The sequence below is a fragment of the Argentina silus genome (assembly GCF_951799395.1).
Source record: "Argentina silus genome assembly, chromosome: 12".
Lineage (NCBI taxonomy): Eukaryota > Metazoa > Chordata > Actinopteri > Argentiniformes > Argentinidae > Argentina > Argentina silus.
In genome coordinates, this window is record NC_139666.1 from 5,364,227 (window position 1) to 5,382,140 (window position 17,914).

General features: G+C 41.6%; 1 protein-coding gene across 1 annotated transcript in view; it reads left to right on the top strand.

Moving 5' to 3' along the window:
- Positions 1-3,075: 3,075 nt before the first annotated feature.
- The window catches only part of ttn.2 (titin, tandem duplicate 2), a gene marked incomplete at its 5' end in the record, with an annotated part of 160,038 nt that continues 145,199 nt past the window's right edge, over positions 3,076-17,914 (top strand). Inside the window, 27 exons of the mRNA XM_083682079.1 lie at positions 3,076-3,166; positions 3,603-3,806; positions 4,101-4,388; positions 5,138-5,223; positions 5,314-5,540; positions 5,736-5,991; positions 6,243-6,398; positions 7,930-8,166; positions 8,315-8,428; positions 8,824-9,081; positions 9,414-9,479; positions 9,621-9,879; positions 10,428-10,497; positions 10,735-10,947; positions 11,049-11,191; positions 11,314-11,501; positions 11,630-11,860; positions 11,964-12,208; positions 12,319-12,539; positions 12,632-12,796; positions 12,939-13,107; positions 13,405-15,098; positions 15,559-15,840; positions 15,957-16,223; positions 16,371-16,643; positions 16,743-17,006; positions 17,215-17,475. Coding sequence (XP_083538205.1) covers positions 3,076-3,166; positions 3,603-3,806; positions 4,101-4,388; positions 5,138-5,223; positions 5,314-5,540; positions 5,736-5,991; positions 6,243-6,398; positions 7,930-8,166; positions 8,315-8,428; positions 8,824-9,081; positions 9,414-9,479; positions 9,621-9,879; positions 10,428-10,497; positions 10,735-10,947; positions 11,049-11,191; positions 11,314-11,501; positions 11,630-11,860; positions 11,964-12,208; positions 12,319-12,539; positions 12,632-12,796; positions 12,939-13,107; positions 13,405-15,098; positions 15,559-15,840; positions 15,957-16,223; positions 16,371-16,643; positions 16,743-17,006; positions 17,215-17,475 — 6,928 coding nt within the window. The remainder of the gene's footprint in view (positions 3,167-3,602; positions 3,807-4,100; positions 4,389-5,137; positions 5,224-5,313; positions 5,541-5,735; positions 5,992-6,242; positions 6,399-7,929; positions 8,167-8,314; positions 8,429-8,823; positions 9,082-9,413; positions 9,480-9,620; positions 9,880-10,427; positions 10,498-10,734; positions 10,948-11,048; positions 11,192-11,313; positions 11,502-11,629; positions 11,861-11,963; positions 12,209-12,318; positions 12,540-12,631; positions 12,797-12,938; positions 13,108-13,404; positions 15,099-15,558; positions 15,841-15,956; positions 16,224-16,370; positions 16,644-16,742; positions 17,007-17,214; positions 17,476-17,914) is intronic.

Below are 17,914 nucleotides of genomic sequence, written 5' to 3' on the forward strand. Positions count from 1 at the left end.
TCAAGAGGTCTCACTTTCGAAACAAGTTGTTGCCGAATGAGCTGGAGGCTATATTTCACACCCTACAAAATATAACACGCATCCAATACGCTTAACTCTGCCACCATTTTATGACTGCACTTCTTTATCAAATAAATAAAAATGTCTGGAAAAAGTCTGGATTTTATTGGATAATATTGTGTGTGGGGGAAGGAGTGGGATAACTTTTCAATAACTTATACATTCATGTGTAGAACTAAGTTCCATACAACCCTTTTGTCACATAATTCACTCATAAGTAAATGATACACATATAAATCCAAATATTTATATGTCACTGAGACATCTACATTTGGATACAATAAGTTGGCACAGCAGTTCTTGCAATACTGCCACCGGTATATTTACTAAACGATTGGGCGGCAGGTGGCCTAGAGGTTAGAGAGGCCGGCCAGCAATCGGGAGGTTCGATCCCCACCCTAGGAGGGAGCCGGATGTGAGCTGGTAACTGGAAGGTTACTGGCGTCATATCTAAGGCTCCTACCACTGCCGTTGTGCTCTTGAGCAAGGCACTTAACCCCTAACTGCTCCAGCGGCGCCGAATATGGCTGCCCTGTGCCCAGAGCTCTGTTCTCCCTTGGGGGTGTGATGTGTGTGTGTGTGTGTGTGTTGTCTCGGGAGGGGTGTGCATGTGTCAAATTCCTACAATTGATGAGAATTGATTGCATGGCCAAATAAAGAGTCTTCTTCTTCTTCTTCTTCTTCTAAACAATGGTGTTTTAAGGCAATCCATTTCTTTCACCGTCTCTGCTGGCATCAATTATCCCTGTCTGGCTACTGATGTGATGATGGGGGTAGGCCAACACTTGAGTGACAGCAACAGCCTCTTAACTTTTGGTCAATCTATTGATGACTGGCATATTCAGTGTTTACAACAGAGATTGCCATGGGGATAGTGTTAGGAAAGTAAAGGGTGGATCATTCTTATACAGAAGGAATGTCATATAAATCTATGTTTTCTGTGTAAAACAAAGGTAGTTGACCCACGCAGTGACAACAGTGCCTGGACAATGTTAAGTAAAGTGAGTGACAGGTGTGAGATTGCATAAAATGGCCACCAACACCCATAATGCCTCTGCTGAGAAGCAGACCAATGGGGTGGGAAGATGCGCTGATGATGCCGAGTTGTCCAGGGGTATAAAAAGTAACACAACCATATTGTCACTTCTGAGCAGTTGGAGCATTCCCAGCCTTGCCTCGGGTGTAGGGATTGCGTAGGAAGAAAAAGCAAAACTACACGGGTTACACACTGTGTAGTTTTGTTTTTTGGGTTTTGTTGAGGCTAAACTGTTCTCACATTTGGATTTTCCAACAACATTTCTGGATAAGGAGATTGTTTTTTGAAGACACAAAACTTCTGGGCTTAGTCCCATCAATTCTAGGCATCCTTGTGGATACAAGTAAGTAACTTAAGTTCATTAAACTTTGACCCTGTGCCAATGCAGTGTTTCGGTATTCATATTGTATTCTTATGTGACTTGAATTTACATAGTTCAAAAGAATGATATGAGACAATTTGGGACCTAATTTGGGACAAGTGTGTCAAATATGCTATGGGAAACATTAAAGGAGGTTTTCTTTTAAGATGTCAGCTTTTGAAGACTTTTCATTTTCAAGGTTATTATATGGTGCAATGATTTGAGAACAGCCAAGAATAGCCCCTGATAGCATTAGAGTGGTGTCCCAGCTGGGTCATGATGTCTTTTTAAGGGAATCAGCAGCAGGGCTATCAGTTGCACCTCCAGCTATGTGCCACATGGTGACTGTCAGTCAAGCCTCGTACAGGATATTTTTAGAGTCTGCTGTTTGAGTTACATATACCCACTGTTATATCGGAAGTTTACAGTTCTGAGTAGTTTTCTATTCTAATTCATTCTTAACGTCGGTTAGAACAGTGGGTGTTGAAGTGTTTGTCCTGTAACTGAGATGAATGAGACAGGACTGAGCTGGTCAAAGTTTAGGTTGAGTAACTCAAGTGACACCTAATGGCTACTGTATCTATGGATGAAGAATTATTGTGCTATGTCATCTTTATTCGTACCATTATTTCATTGTGCCCTTGTTCATTGATTACAGAGTTTTCACACTCTATGGATGTTTGGGGAATCCAAGGGGCAGTTTCCCGTAAATAGATTAAGCCTAGTTGTGGATTTTCGATTGACACGCCATGCCAGTCCTTTTAGTCCAGGATTAGGCTAAATATAGGTCCCATAAAAAATGCTCCATATGTCCTTAGACAAGGATTGAAGTTCATGTTAAACAATACTGCTCAATTCCTATTATTGTCTGGTTGAATAACGCCTGCCAATCTAACTCCTGCTTTGTCAAAGATGTTGAATCTGTGAATAAACTCTCAAAGGGTTTTTGTAACTTTACTTTTGCAATGTTTGGTATGTATGTACATTATAATTTGGATTTTCAACTGTTCATGAATGAAATCACGTTTTACTTAATTGTTTTACAAAAACAAATCCATCTGCAACTTAAAACTGGCTGAATGAATTCTCTTGTATAGTATAACCACAATTGATAGTTTGGAACTTAAGGTTTGTGGCTTTGTGGCTTAAACTGAGTTGTCGTTATAAAGCATCTATTACATTCTCACAAATGTACTCATTACCTGACATAATATAATTTTGATTGTGTATGCTACGTGATTAAGTGTTGATGGAAGGCTTGTTGGACAGCTGTTGTTTAATTGAGTGTGAGGGGCGATTCTCCTGAGTGGTGAGGCTGGCCAGTTGTTACAGTCTTGTCTGTGAGCTGTCAGGGGGAGCAGTGTCCCAGTGTTTGGCCTGACACCCAGACCTCTTGGAGCCTCTCATATCTCAAGTGACAGGCTCCTTTAAGCCAGGTGCTGGACGCAACACTGCGATTAGAACCCTCAGCAGCTAAAAATAAAAACTATGAGCGCAAATGGAGATGCTTTGAAACTGAGGTTTTCCTGTAAAACTCAGAGATGAGCTGAAAGGTGGATTGCTCTTTGTTGGTTTGGTGATGTTTTGTTCTGTTGTGTCTCTCAGGGTGTCTACCAAAATGTCAACAACAGCACCAACGTTTACACAGCCGCTGCAAAGCGTTGTGGCACTAGAGGGTAGTGCCGCAACGTTTGAGGCTCAAGTTAGTGGTAAGCAGACCTCTTATGTCCTTAAACTGTGCCTCACTCAAAAATAGCAAACTTAAAGGGACAGTCCACTCTAAAATCAAAGTTTGTCAGATCATTTCAGACCTCAAAATCTGTCTATTGTCAGGATGATTTAATGTCTCACGCCATCTGTTGTGTGGATGCTTCATCACCAAATAATGGAAAAGATCAGCATCAAATAATATCAAGAAATTATGACATGTTTCTCTATTCCATACATTGCAATAGATTTACAATAGACTACTTTTGAGATCTGAAAACATTTCACAAACTATTTTTTTTGGACTGGAGAGTCCCTTTAAGAATGTCTAAACAGGGGTACTGTATGTGTAATGAATCAAGAATTAGTAGCATTGCACATCAAATGTTTCACCATCATCATATGCTCTGTTGACAAGAATGTTGACTTAATCTAAAGGTGCTCCAGTTCCTGAGGTGAGCTGGTTTCGTGATGGCCAGGTTCTTTCTGCTGCGGCTCTGCCCGGCGCACAGATCTCGTTCAGCGATGGCCGCGCTGTTCTGACGATCCCCGCTGTGACCGCCGCACACAGTGGAAGATTTTCTGTGAGAGCCACCAATGGAGCTGGACAAGCCACTAGCACCGCTGAACTTCTTGTTACAGGTGAGACTTTCTTCTTCTCTCTTTCTCCTTCTGTTCAGCAAAAAATACTTCAGTATACTCACTGATGTCAGTATAAATTAATGTGGTGAGGTATCAGTTTGAAATGACTATGTAATGAGTGCATGAGTTACTATTTGATAGAATTTTGTATTCCTAAAAGTAATAACAAGTGTTATAACACAGCTACACAGGTATTGAGCTACATAGTGTGAAGTGCTATCCTATCACTCACCCTTTAACGCTGGGCTACAGCCAAATACTGTACCTTACCTTATTCTAAATGTGATTTCACAGCGGAGACTGCGCCACCCAACTTTATTCAGAGACTTCAGAGTATGACCGTGAGACAAGGAAGCCAAGTGAGACTGGATGTTCGTGTGACAGGAATCCCTACACCTGTGGTAAAGTTCTACAGAGAGGGAGCTGAGATACAGAGCTCCGCCGACTTTCAGATTGTTCAAGAAGGAGACCTTTACAGTTTGCTGATTGCCGAAGCCTTCCCAGAGGATTCTGGAACATACTCGGTTAACGCTTCAAACAGCAGTGGACGGGCTACCTCCACTGCTGAACTACTGGTTCAAGGTGAGTAGAACTGTTAATGCATGCAGTTATGGTGTGTGAGTTAGTGTGGGGGTAAGTTTTTGTGTGTACGTATAGCCTTGTTTATACATGTGTGATTGAGTGTCCATGTCTAGCATTCAGGCATGGTTACAAGAAACAAGATAAAATATAACTGTATTGCCACACAACCGTGATAGGTCGAATTAGTGGTGGGGAGCTCTCCATTCACCGACATATACTATACATATACAGCTATGTGACAGGACAGACAATACAGAATATTATGTCCATTATTATGTAGAAATGAGTGTGTGAGGTGCAGTAAGATGTTCAAGACTGAATGTTACAGGTTACAGTTTGATGTGGTGTGGTATCTTGTTGAAATTACTATACAACATGAGTTACTATTTGATGCCGTTTTGTTGCTAAAGTAATAACAGTGTTAATACACAGCTATGGAGCTACATAGTGTAAAGTGATATCCTGTCACCCACCCTCTATTTCTACAATTAGTTGAATACAAATGGTTGATCTGAACATTGGTTATAGTATACACTGTAGTGATCTTGAGATTTGACTGAAAACATTTGACAAAAGCAACAACATTTGACTACTTCCAAATGCATCCATGTGTTATGGAGGAAAATGTTTCAAATTGAAACCGGGTAATGTCCAATGAATTACATATAGAGGTTTTGATCCACCATACATAATAGCTTTCATCACGTTGAATCATTTTGATGCTACATTAACATATTCATTGTGTCTAGGTGAAGAAGCTGTGCCTGCAAAGAAGACTAAAACTGTGATTTCAGCCTCCCAGATTTCTCAGTCTCGCCAGACCAGAGTTGAAAGGGTAAGAGAAGTCTTACTCATGGCCACGTTTATGAGATAGAATACTTTCGGCTGATTAAAAACACACATTCTTATTTGGTTTTGTTGTCAGAGAGTGGATGCTCATTTCCAGTCCAGCAGTTCAGCCATGATGGAAATGCAAGTTGAAGGGGGTGTCATGATCCAGCAACTATCACACAAGACTCCCCCACGTGTGCCTCCAAAGCCAACCTCCAAGTCCCCAACTCAACCATCTCTGACATCCAAGATTGCAGGGGGACGTCATCAGTCTCCCTCACCAGTGAGACATGTAAAGGGTCCAACTCCAACCCCAGTCAGGTAACACTTTACTTTATAATCAATATTACATTTACAAAAAAGTGAGAGGATATGCTTAGGTTTTCTTTGAGTGCAATAATATAACTTAAGAAATAACATTAGAAGAGCATTTATTTCGGTCCTCAAAGGGAATAAGAACATTGTGTCGTAGAATGACAACTTGAGTTTTGATTGCTGAGTCATTTTCTCCCTCAGGCCCGTGTCCCCCGCCTCGAGACTGTCCGTCTCACCCATCAGACCTGTCAAGTCACCAATCATGACTCGTAAACAGATGGCGCAGGGCGCGGAAGTCCTTCCACCTTGGAAGATGGGAGAGTACATGGCAGAGGCAAGCTACACTAGCATGACCTCTGCAGCCACCAGTATCCAGACCTCCGCCACCCATCTCCGCATGGAGCAGCACTGGGAGGGCTCACAACAACAGCAAGTGACTGGTGCCTCTGTCAAAGAGGTAATAACATCCCCCTTGTGGCCCCTTCATTTTGTTCGAGAGCCCTCTAGTGGCATGTCTGTGTATTTGCACGACATTTCACAGGGATTGAAAGATTGCATTGCTCTGTCTATTGCTCTGTCTAATATGTTTGATTGAACATAATGTCAAACATTGTTGAATATAACATGACTTATTATGTAGTTTAAATTATGTGATGCCTGAACATTTTTATCTGATGGCTGGATCCTAATTCCACTAATGTATACTAGGAGCAGCATGACCAGGATGATAAAACAATTGCGGTCGCTACCGTGGTAGCTGCAGTGGACCAGGCACGCAGCCGCAAGCAGCAGTCTGGTTTTACAGAGCTGTCCAGTACAGAGACAAGCACTTCTACAGTCCACTTACTGTCCACAGGGGAACAGGTAGATAAGGTAGCAAACTACTGTACCACCCTGTCACCTCTTCACTTCCATCAAATATTCCCCTTACTCTTAACTCTTATCCCCGGCAGACCTTGAAAGTTAATCTGAAATTTCAGTGTGACATACAGTTGATCATCTTTGATATTTTTTATATTTCCTTCGGTGTGATGCTTGGCTCCCCCACATGTTCATGTCTGTACCATCATCATCCACCTAATTGTATTCTCCTCCCCCCCGGCCATGTTTGTCATATAGATTACACCAGACTTGGCTTTTGAACAAGACATACAGACACACACTGATGAGATTGTGGTAGAACACAGAGATTTGGAAATCTCCACATCTGCCACATGTATGCCGATGACTCAGGAGCAGGTAGTTTAACTTCAGATGACACGATCGATGTGAACTCTTCTTTGATCACTGTCTAAAACCACACTCTTTGCCTGCATACTGTATGAGCAGCATTTACATAGACACCACAGTCTCTGTCTTCTCACTAAACAGCCCCCACAAAGCACTATCTGCACTATTCCACGTTTGACAAATAAGGCGGTATTGTCGGGCAACAATGATGTGATCAGACCTGGGTTCAAGTAGTACTTGACATTTTTCCAACACTTTCAGCGTTTGCTTGAGCCTGCCTGGAGTGCCAGGTGGGTGGGCTTTGCACTTTGGAGACTTTTCCATTGTTTTCCTGGCACACGGCTAGCCCAATGAAATGAGAATGAAATTAAATCAAATCAAATCAAATCAAATCAAATCAAATCAAATCAAATCAAATCAAATCAAATCAAATCAAATCAATTCAAATTATATTTGTCACTTATCGCATACAGTTGTAATAGACAAGTGAAATGTTTTGGGATCTTGCTCCACACTCAACAAAGCAGCAACAACAATTCAATAATTTACATTTACATTTATGGCATTTAGCAGACGCATTTGTCCAAAGCGAATTACAACAAATACATTTGTCTAAGTGAGTGAATCATCTATCCATCAGTGGTCATATGAAAAAGTAATCTATGCAAGGTGGTGATACAGCTGGTCAGGATACTCTCTATGGTGCATCTATAAAAGTTTGTAAGGATCTGGGGGTCCGTACCGAATTTCCTCAGCTGCCTGAGGAAAAACAGCACATAGCAAATGTATTTTAAACGATTTCAAATATTATTTGAACCCAGGACTAGATGTGATCAGAGTGTGCACAAGTATAGGTCATCCCAAGTCTGAATTACATGTGTATCTGAATTCCTGGTAACTAGATTGAACACCTGGATGCATCATGTTTGACACAACTCAACTCAACAAAACTAATGATTCCATTTTGACGGTTTCCCAGATACAGACTTCAACCGAGCAATTTAATGGAGGGCATGGCTTAATTTGTGTACAGGAAACCTGTCCCTAAGCTGCTTTACCGTGTTTGTGTCATCCCATTGTGAATCTGTTTTCTGGTTCTCTATCAACTGCCATGGATGATATGAGATCTATGTGCTGTATCACATCCACTGCTTGTTGTCTCCAGGGTGAGGGTGGGAAAAAGGCTGAGGCCGTGGCCACAGTGCTCGCTGCTGTCGACCTGGCACGTGTTCGGAAGCCTGTGCATGCAGAGGGCGGTCATGCTGAAGAGGAAGCTTTAGAATCTGATTTGACACAGCAGACAATGCTGACTACCGAGCAACATGTCACCGTGACAACCGATGCTGTTCAGATGCCCACAGCCGTTCACACTTCTGATGAACAGTGTATTCAAATGTCTCAGGTTTGCTACCTTTCCCAGAAAAAGATGCTGTTTTCTCAGAGAAATATATATACCATATATATACCATTCCATATATATATATATATATATATACACCTTTAAATGAGCTGGTTCTCCTCTCACTATCGCCCTCTGTTGGTCAATTTAGATCCAAAGAAGTACAGAAATGACCACCCATGTGGACTCTGCTCTCGCACCATCCCCAATTCCACATTTCACAGTTTCAAAAGTTACCGTTCCTAAACCTGAACATAGCTATGAGGTAAGCATAGGTACAACTATGTAGAGTTTATGCATCGGTAATACTCTGTAGTTTCTGTTTCTGTATAAAAAACATAATTTAATCTTAACTCACACACAGTCTTAACATATTCAGTCTGCACCGTCGTTTTTGCGTAGGGTAAATTGTAAATTGTACATTCTGAATAACTTAATTTTCACCCCTCATCTCATGACAATCAAATTCAGTTGATCAATATTTTATTTTGATTTAGCTAATATCGCGCATAAACTAATAATCACCATTAGTACCCATTGTCATTCACAATCGTTTTGAGTTCTCACTTAACCTGAGTGATCATACTCTAACAAAGCAAACATTTCATAATGCTTTGTTATGGTTTGTGATGATAATGCTGTTCTCCTTGGGTTGGTCAGGTCTCAAGAGCAGGTTCTGCTATTGCCACACTGCAAAAAGAGCTATCCTCAACCTCTGCTGCTCAAAAGATCATCAAGCCAGTCAAGCCTCCATCTCATAAGGTTGTGGAGACAAGAGTGATGGCAGAGTCGACCCCACCGCCATTTAAAGATATCACCGAGAGATATCAGATGCAGTTCGACACGCAGTTACAAAGTCAGATAGGCGCTACATATACAGGGGGCATGGAGCAAATGTATGAGGATTGGGAGCCACAGGTTTGTAGTCTGGACTGTTGTTCTCTCTTGACAACAATAACATTGTGTGGACTCTCACCTGTGTGTCATTGGTTAAAACCTCTTCTTTCACTACAACTCCACAGCCGTCTGTCTGTTTCAGACCCCATGGAGGAAACCCACCCTGCTCCTCTCCTCCTTTTCTTCTCTTCCTCTCTCTGTTCTCAGCCTGTCACACCACTGGTCATTGCCTTCACGGATTCAGTCTAACTTGCTTCCATTTCATCCATCTTACACAGTTACAGAATTGAAATTGGGATGGTGAGCTTAGTGTTTGGCACTTTCTGTGACTGATATGCATTTCTTTTACACAGGTTGTGGAGACAGCAGCAGTTCCTCTGCCTGCTCAAGAGCCAGTTGTGCCACCCACTCTATTGGCAGTAAGTATTTATCTTATGGCTGTATGCCAGGTCTAACAACTTATTAGTTATCTGATTAACAATATATTGTGACCTTATCTTGTCTTTTCCATATCTTTCAAAATGTCAACAATATAAAAAAATATTGCATTTCATTTTCAGGCGTTAAAGAACATGACTGTGACTGAGGGTGAATCTGTGACTCTGGAATGCCAGATCACTGGTCACCCTGCCCCTGGCATCATGTGGTTCAGAGAGGACTACAGAATTGAGAGCTCCATTGACTTCCAGATCACTTATGAGAGCGGATTTGCTCGTCTGGTGATCCGTGAGGCCTTTGCAGAAGACAGCGGTCGCTTCACTTGCACTGCCACCAGCGAAGCTGGAACAAAAAGCACTTCCTGCTACCTGCTGGTCAAAGGTAATAATAGAACAACAAGATTAATGACTTACTGACCCCTGACTGACCCCTGACTGACCCCTGACAGAACAGGCTTTTGCTAGATCAATGGATTGAAACGATAATATTTTACCCAACCTATAGAGGCATCACGGTTGTAAATCAGAAAAATATGAATGAAACACATAAGCATTCAACTACATACTGCACTCCTGTATTTTGAATTAACAAATGAGCTCTCAAATCAAACAAATAGTAGTCAAGTCATATGTCACAATTGAAGTCATGAGAACAACCATTCGACCAACTGTTATTACATGTTAAACAGTCAAATCAAATGCACACCATTTGATAATTTCATACTAGTTGGGAGGCTTTTCATGATTTTAATCAAAAGCATTGCAGTTTGACGTTTGATTGACTACAGTATGTGTATTTGATTCCATTTGTGTGACTTACACCCCTTCTGTAGGGGCAGGGGAAGATTCGGACAAGCTGGACATTCCGTTTCATTGGGGATGGGGGTTATGAATAAGCTGTTTAAAATTTGATTCATTTCTTCATTCTAGTATCAGAGGAGATTGAGAGCCGAGAAGAGCTGACAACAGCAACTGAATTTGGAACTACACAAGAGAAACAGTAAGTTATTACATTTCATTCCACGACATTGAGAATCTTGGCCGATTCACTTCAGAATAGTGGCATATGTGGACTGAGCAAAAAATGACGTCACTGCACCTGACTCTCAATTCAAGCAAATCATAGTGAAGCTTCCTTCATTGAGCTATGGAAATGGAAATGCAGAATTAAATAATCTTATTCAATGCACTGTTTAACATGGACTTTGCCCTAATTATCTCTAAAATGTCCTCCAAGCTTTGCCATGGAAGCAAAGGTGGAAACCATGGAGGTGAGTGGCGTTGCAGAGTCTGTGGAAACAGCTCCCACCGCTCCCTTCTTTATTAAGAAGCCAACTATGCAGAAGTTGGAGGAGGGTGGACGTGTGGTCTTTGAGTGCCAAATCGGAGGCAGCCCCAAGCCCCACATTTTCTGGAAGAAGAGTGGAGTACCCCTTACTACTGGATACAGGTACTTGTAACTCATTTTTCATTAGTCTTCATTTTGCCTTTTCACAGCCGAGTGTAATGATAATTGATTGTGCTGACATGTATTCTATATTCATCTAATAGATATAAAGTTGCCTACAAGAAGGAAACTGGAGAGTGTAAATTGGAGATCTCCATGACATTTGCTGATGATGCGGGAGAGTACTCCATCTTTGTCAAGAACCAGCTTGGAGAAGCTTCTGCCTCAGCCAGCCTCCTCGAGGAAGGTTAGTATTTAATATTGATATGAGCACATTATGAAATAAATAATACAATTCAAATTGGACAGTAAATCAAAACGTATGTAAAACTAGCTCATTTGTTCATGCATCTTTATTCGTGTTTACAGAGGAATATGACGCCTACATTAAGAAACACGAAATTACATTTAAGACTGAAGTGACTACAATGGTGCAGGAGCCCAAAGTGGGAGATGTACCCCCTGTTGTTGTGAGTGAATATGACCAGGAACAGATGGTCATGCAGAGGAGAATGGCCCAGCAAACACAGATGAGGCAAACCTTTGTGTCTGAGCAGGTATTTAGATCAAAATAAGTTAAATTATAATTGTGATGTGATGAAGTTTGGTTGTTCTCAGCCACTTCTATCACCATACAGAAAAGACAAAAAAGGCTTTATTATAATATTGATGACATTTCTTATAGGAATTCCAAATATCAGCATTTGAGGAGAGGATCATCCATGAGATTGAGTTCCGCATCCTGAAGATTACCTACCAGGAACTGGTGACTGAGGATCGGGAAGAGATGGTCATGAACGTGGCAGAACATGAGGCTGTGCAGTCGACATTCGACACACCCGTGAAAAACTACAGGATCATGGAAGGAATGGGGGCTACTTTCCACTGCAAAATGGGAGGAAATCCACTGCCCAAGGTAGTGAAGGAACAATATCAACACTGTAGCAAATACCACTAATTGTAAACAACATAAATATTTCTGAGTTCTATCAAGCTTATTTCTGTTTTGTCTTTCTAAGATTGCATGGTATAAAGATGGCAAGCGCATCAGACATGGCGGCCGTTACCAGATGGAGGTTCTTCAGGACGGGAGAGCCAGCCTACGTCTCCCTGTGGTGCTGCCAGAAGATGAGGGTGTTTACACAGCATTTGCTAGCAACATGAAGGGAAATTCTGTTAGCTCTGGCAAGTTGTACGTGGAACCCACTGCAGCAGGAGGAGCTCAGCGATACACACCTCAGCCAGAGGCAATGCAGAGAATTCGGTGAGATATTTTGCTACTGTTCTTATGCACATGTTTCAACATATTGTCGTCATAACAACTTAGGAAGTACATTACAGAAGCATTACTGATTTTGATATGAATTTGGTCAGGTCTACATCCCCGCGATCTCTCAGTCGCTCTCCCGGTCGCTCTTCCAGTCGCTCTCCTGCACGTAGGCTTGATGAGACTGATGAGAGTCAGCTGGAGAGGCTGTACAAGCCTGTGTTTGTCTTGAAGCCATCCTCATTCAAGTGCTCTGAGGGGCAGACTGCGAGATTTGACCTGAAGGTTGTTGGTAGACCCATGCCTGACACCTACTGGTTCCACAATGGTAAGTGACGTGAAACCATGACTACCGTGGCAAGATACTAGAAATGTGTTTGTTATTTTCTTTAAAACATCTGTTTGTTCATTTGCTTACAGGACAACAAGTGGTCAATGACTACACCCACAAGATAGTTGTTAAGGAAGATGGAACTCAGTCACTGATTGTGGTTCCAGCCCTGCCCCATGACTCTGGAGAGTGGACAGTTGTCGCTCAAAACAGAGCTGGAAAAACCTCTGTTTCCATGACTCTGACAGTTGATGGTAAATTTTGTCAAGCAAACTTTAAAATAATTTCTTACTTGAAGTGCAAAAGCAATTGTTATTATTAATACATTATACTGCATTTTTGACTTCATTTCATGTGCTTTATTTCACCCATTTACACCACTGTCACCATTTACAGCTAAAGAAAACTTGGTTCGACCCCAGTTTATTGAGAAACTGAAGAACATCAGCGTTAAGCAAGGCACTCTGGTTGAGTTGGCTGTCAAAGCCATCGGAAACCCCCTCCCTGACATTGTCTGGCTGAAAAACAGTGACATCATCTCCCAACATAAGCACCCAAATATCAAGTATGTGTTTTTGCTAATTTATTACTATAATCGGTGTAGTAATGCTATAATACAATATTGTTACTCGAGTAATCTCAGGTTAATGCCACAAGTATTCAGTAAATACCTCTCTAGTAATTTCAAGCCTGTTAACCATACACAGGTTAAACCACCGATTAAGCCTAGTCCTGGATTAAATAACATAATCAATAGAAAATCTCAATTGCAAATGCAAATGCCCTAAATCATATTTTTTATTATCAATTTATCACATGGTTACGAATTATGACAATGTATTAATGTAGATGTTTGTTTTAGGGTTGAGGGCAACAAAGGAGAAGCCAGAGTCCAGATCCCTTCAACGGCAGGCTCTGATAGTGCTTGGTACACAGCCACAGCCATCAACAAAGCTGGAAGAGATACCACTCGCTGCAGAGTCAATGTGGAGGTTGATTTTGCTGAACCTCAACCAGAAAGGAGGCTAATTATTCCTAAGGGAACTTACAAGGCCAAGGAAATTGCAGCTCCAGAGTTGGAACCCTTGCATCTACGTTATGGCCAAGAGCAGTGGGAGGAGGGTGACCTGTATGACAAGGAGAAGCAGCAGAAACCTCATTTTAAGAAGAAGCTGACCTCCGTCAGACTGAAGCGCTTTGGTCCTGTCCATTTTGAATGCAGGCTGACCCCTATTGGTGACCCCATTATGGTAGTTGAGTGGTTGCATGATGGCAAACCCCTGGCAGCTGCTAACAGGTTGCGCATGGTTAATGAATTTGGCTACTGTAGTCTTGACTTTGAAGTTGCTTATGCCAGAGACAGTGGTGTCATCACCTGCAGAGCCACTAACAAGTTTGGAGTTGACCAGACCTCAGCCACCCTGATTGTTAAGGATGAGAAGAGCCTTGTTGAGGAAAGCCAGTTGCCTGAGGGTAGGAAGGGAATACACAGAATTGATGAAATAGAGCGCTTGGCTCATGAGGGAGGTCCTTCGGGAGTCACTGTAGATGAAGGTTCTGAGAAGACAAAGCCTGAGATTGTCCTTCTACCTGAGCCAGCAAGAGTGCTGGAAGGTGACATAGCAAGATTCCGTTGCAGAGTGACCGGTTATCCAACACCTAAGGTCAACTGGTACCTCAATGGACAGCTCATTCGCAAAAGCAAGAGATTTAGACTTCGCTATGATGGCATTTATTATCTTGAGATTGTAGACATCAAGTCGTATGATACAGGAGATGTCAAAGTATTGGCTGAGAGCCCGCAGGGTATAGCTGAGCACAGTGTGAAGCTGGAGATCACACAAAGAGAGGACTTCCGGGCCGTCCTTCGCCGTGCACCTGAGCCAAAGGCACAAGAGTCAACTGAACATGGGAGAGTTTCCTTTGATGTTGTGAAGGTTGACAGACCTATTGACCCCACCCAGCCAAAGGAGGTTGTCAAACTGAGGAAGACTGAAAGAGTCATCCATGAGAAATCCACAGAGGAGACAGACGAGTTGAGGAACAAATTCAAGCGCAGGACAGAGGAAGGTTATTATGAAGCTATCACTGCTGTAGAGCTGAAGTCTCGCAGGAAGGATGAGTCCTATGAGGATATGCTTAGGAAGAGAAAGGAGGAACTACTTCATCATATGAAGGAGATCTCTGAGGCTGAGAAGAAAAAAGAAATGGAAGAAGGCAAACTAACTATTCCCATAATCAAACCAGAAAGAGTACAGCTCTCTCCGAGCATGGAAGCTCCAAAGATCCTGGAACGTATTGCAAGTCAGACAGTGACTCAAACTGAAGAGGTTCGCTTCAAGGTCAGAGTTGTTGGTAGACCAGAACCTGAGTGCCAGTGGTTCAAGAATGGAATTCTGCTGGAGAAATCAGATCGTATTTACTGGTACTGGCCTGAAGACCATGTGTGTGAATTAGTGATCCGAGATGTCACAGCTGACGACTCTGCGAGCATCATGGTCAAAGCCGTCAATATCGCAGGAGAGACTTCAAGCCATGCATTCCTGTTGGTACAAGGTAAAGTATCTGTTTCCATTTATAATTCATGCAAGGATTATATTAATTAATGTCTCAAGATAGTCAGAAACTGACAATTCTGGTGTGTCCGGTTTAATACTAAAGCTGGTAAATATGTGCTTAAAGGTATAGTTCACTCTAAAATCTAATTTCAGATAATACACCAAGACACTTTACATATTCATCTTGTTATTTAGCAACTTTCACTTCATACATTTTCTGGCCACAAAGAAGACCCCATCTACTTCCATTACATTGGAAAATGTAGAAGTGCAAGTTACAAAATAAAGGAGGATGATGACTTAAAAAGTGTCTCAGTAGATTGTCTAGAGGAAAGGTATGTGGTTAATCACAGAAATTAGATTTTAGAGTCAACTATCCCTTTAATTTTAAGTCAGCCAGTATAGTCTAGTTTACAGTGTAAAGTATATCAACTATGATTTTCTGTATTTCATTTCAGGCAAGCAAGTTATCCAATTTACTCAAGAACTGGAGGATGTCAGTGCCAAAGAGAAGGACACCATGGTTACCTTTGAGTGTGAAACAAACGAGCCTTTCGTTAAAGTAAAATGGCTGAAGAACAATGTGGAGGTTCACTCTGGAGACAAATATAGGATGCACTCAGACAGAAAGGTTCATTTCCTTTCTGTGCTGGTCATCAGCATGAGGGATGATGCAGAATACACTTGTGCTGTCGTTGAGGAGGACGACATTAGGACAACTGCTAGAATCCATGTTGAAGGTTGGCTAGTTTTCTTAGTAAACTGCTTTCACTGGAGTGCAAGTATGATGTATATCATACTGACTTATAACTATGTTAATTATAGTTGTACAATGGTTGATTATCTTTTTGTACAGGTGCCTCACTGGAAATTGTGAAGAAGCTGGAGAACATTGAGGTGCCAGAGACCTACTCTGGGGAATTTGAGTGTGAAGTGTCTCGGGAAGATGCTGAAGGAACATGGTTTTTCGAGAACAAGGAAATCACTCCGAGCAGCAAATATGTGACCTCCTCTCGTCGTGGACGACACTCATTATCTGTGAAAGATATCAAGAAAGAAGATCAGGGAAAATACACATTCAAAGTGGGGGATTTCAACACAAGTGCTACCTTGAAGATGAAATGTAAGTACCTTAGTAATTTATCTACCTATCTCTGAAAGTTCTCAAGTTCACTGTCAAGGCAACTATTACCCTCTTGAGGTGGGGTAAAAAGTTAAACAACGTCTGCATATGGAGTGACTTTATATTGATGTTTCTCTTCCCTATAAGTGCGTCCTGTGACACTGATGCAACCCCTCTCTGACCTGACGATCTGTGAGGGTGACATTGCCCAATTGGAAGTGCGGTTTTCTCAAGAGAATGTTGAGGGGACCTGGATGAAAAATGGTCAAGCCATCTCTGCCACGGATCGCATTCACATTGTCATTGATAAACAGGTCCACAAGCTACTTGTTGAAAATGTGAGCAGAGACGATGCTGGATCTTACTCCTTTGTTGTCCCAGCTCAGGATATCTCAACTTCTGGAAAGTTGACAGTTCAAAGTAAGCAACTTAATCAACTTGAATCACAATATTTATTTGAATCGTTTTATTGTCAATGATTTGACTTTTAACATAACCTCTCTTCTTTGAATATCACAGCAATTGATATATTGACCCCACTCCAAGACCTTACTTCAGTTGAGGGCACCAAGGCTGTTTTGGAAGCTAAAATCTCTGCTGCAGATGTCAGCTCAGTGAAATGGTACCACAATGATAAGCTTGTGATGCCCAGCGAAAGAATCCAGATGGTTGCAAAAGGATCCAAACAGCGTCTGGTGCTCAACAGGACTTTTGCCTCTGATGAGGGACAGTACAAGCTAGTTGTTGGCAAAGCTGACTCCAGCTGTAAATTGACTGTTGAAAGTAAGATGTTTTATTGTGTGTGAGAGCTTGCAAGTGATTGAGTACAACGTTATGCGGGCTCAAATTTATTTAGTTATAATATCAAATTCACTGAATTATAATTTTTCTCACTATTTGTTGTTTTGGGGTACATTTATGTATATTTCACACAGATTTCTGGTTAAAAACCTGCTTTGACTAACCTTATTCAACATATTTTGTTCTACAGAAATTAAAATCGTGAAACATATGGAAGACCGTGTATGCACAGAAACTCAGAATGTATCATTTGAGGTTGAGCTGTCTCACACTGGCATTGATGCTCTCTGGACCTTCAAGAAACAACACCTTAAAGCCGGTGGAAAGTACAAAATGGAAGCCAAGGGCAAGCGCTACATCCTAACTGTCATTAATGTCATGAAGGATGAAGAGGGCCAGTACACATTTGCCGCTGGTGAACAGACATCCAGTGCAAAGCTTACTGTGTCAGGTAAGTCTGCTATGTCTGCAAGGAATATGTATACATGCAGTAGGCCAGTGTTTAAGAGGTTCATGCTGTCTAATGAGGCTAAGCGGTATATTAGGCCGTGAACTTGTTAATATAATCACTGTGTTTAATAGGAATAAATATTTCATTTACAAACACTGTTTTGGACTGGAAAAAGTGCTTTCTAAAATAAAGTGCCGTACTTGACACTCGGTTTGTGTATAAACATGTTGTTACTGCCAGGGGTGTTGTAGGGGAGTGAACTCATATATTTTCGCCTGTCTGTCTCTGGTGGCTGCCTTTTCGAATTGTGTGCGCATACAGAAACACAACAGCTAATGTCCGACTACTAAGTCCATTTCGGTTGTATTATTATTAGGTAGGATGTTGTTGTCTGGATATTCGCACTGAATTTCGCCGCTCCTTAAATCTAATTGCAATA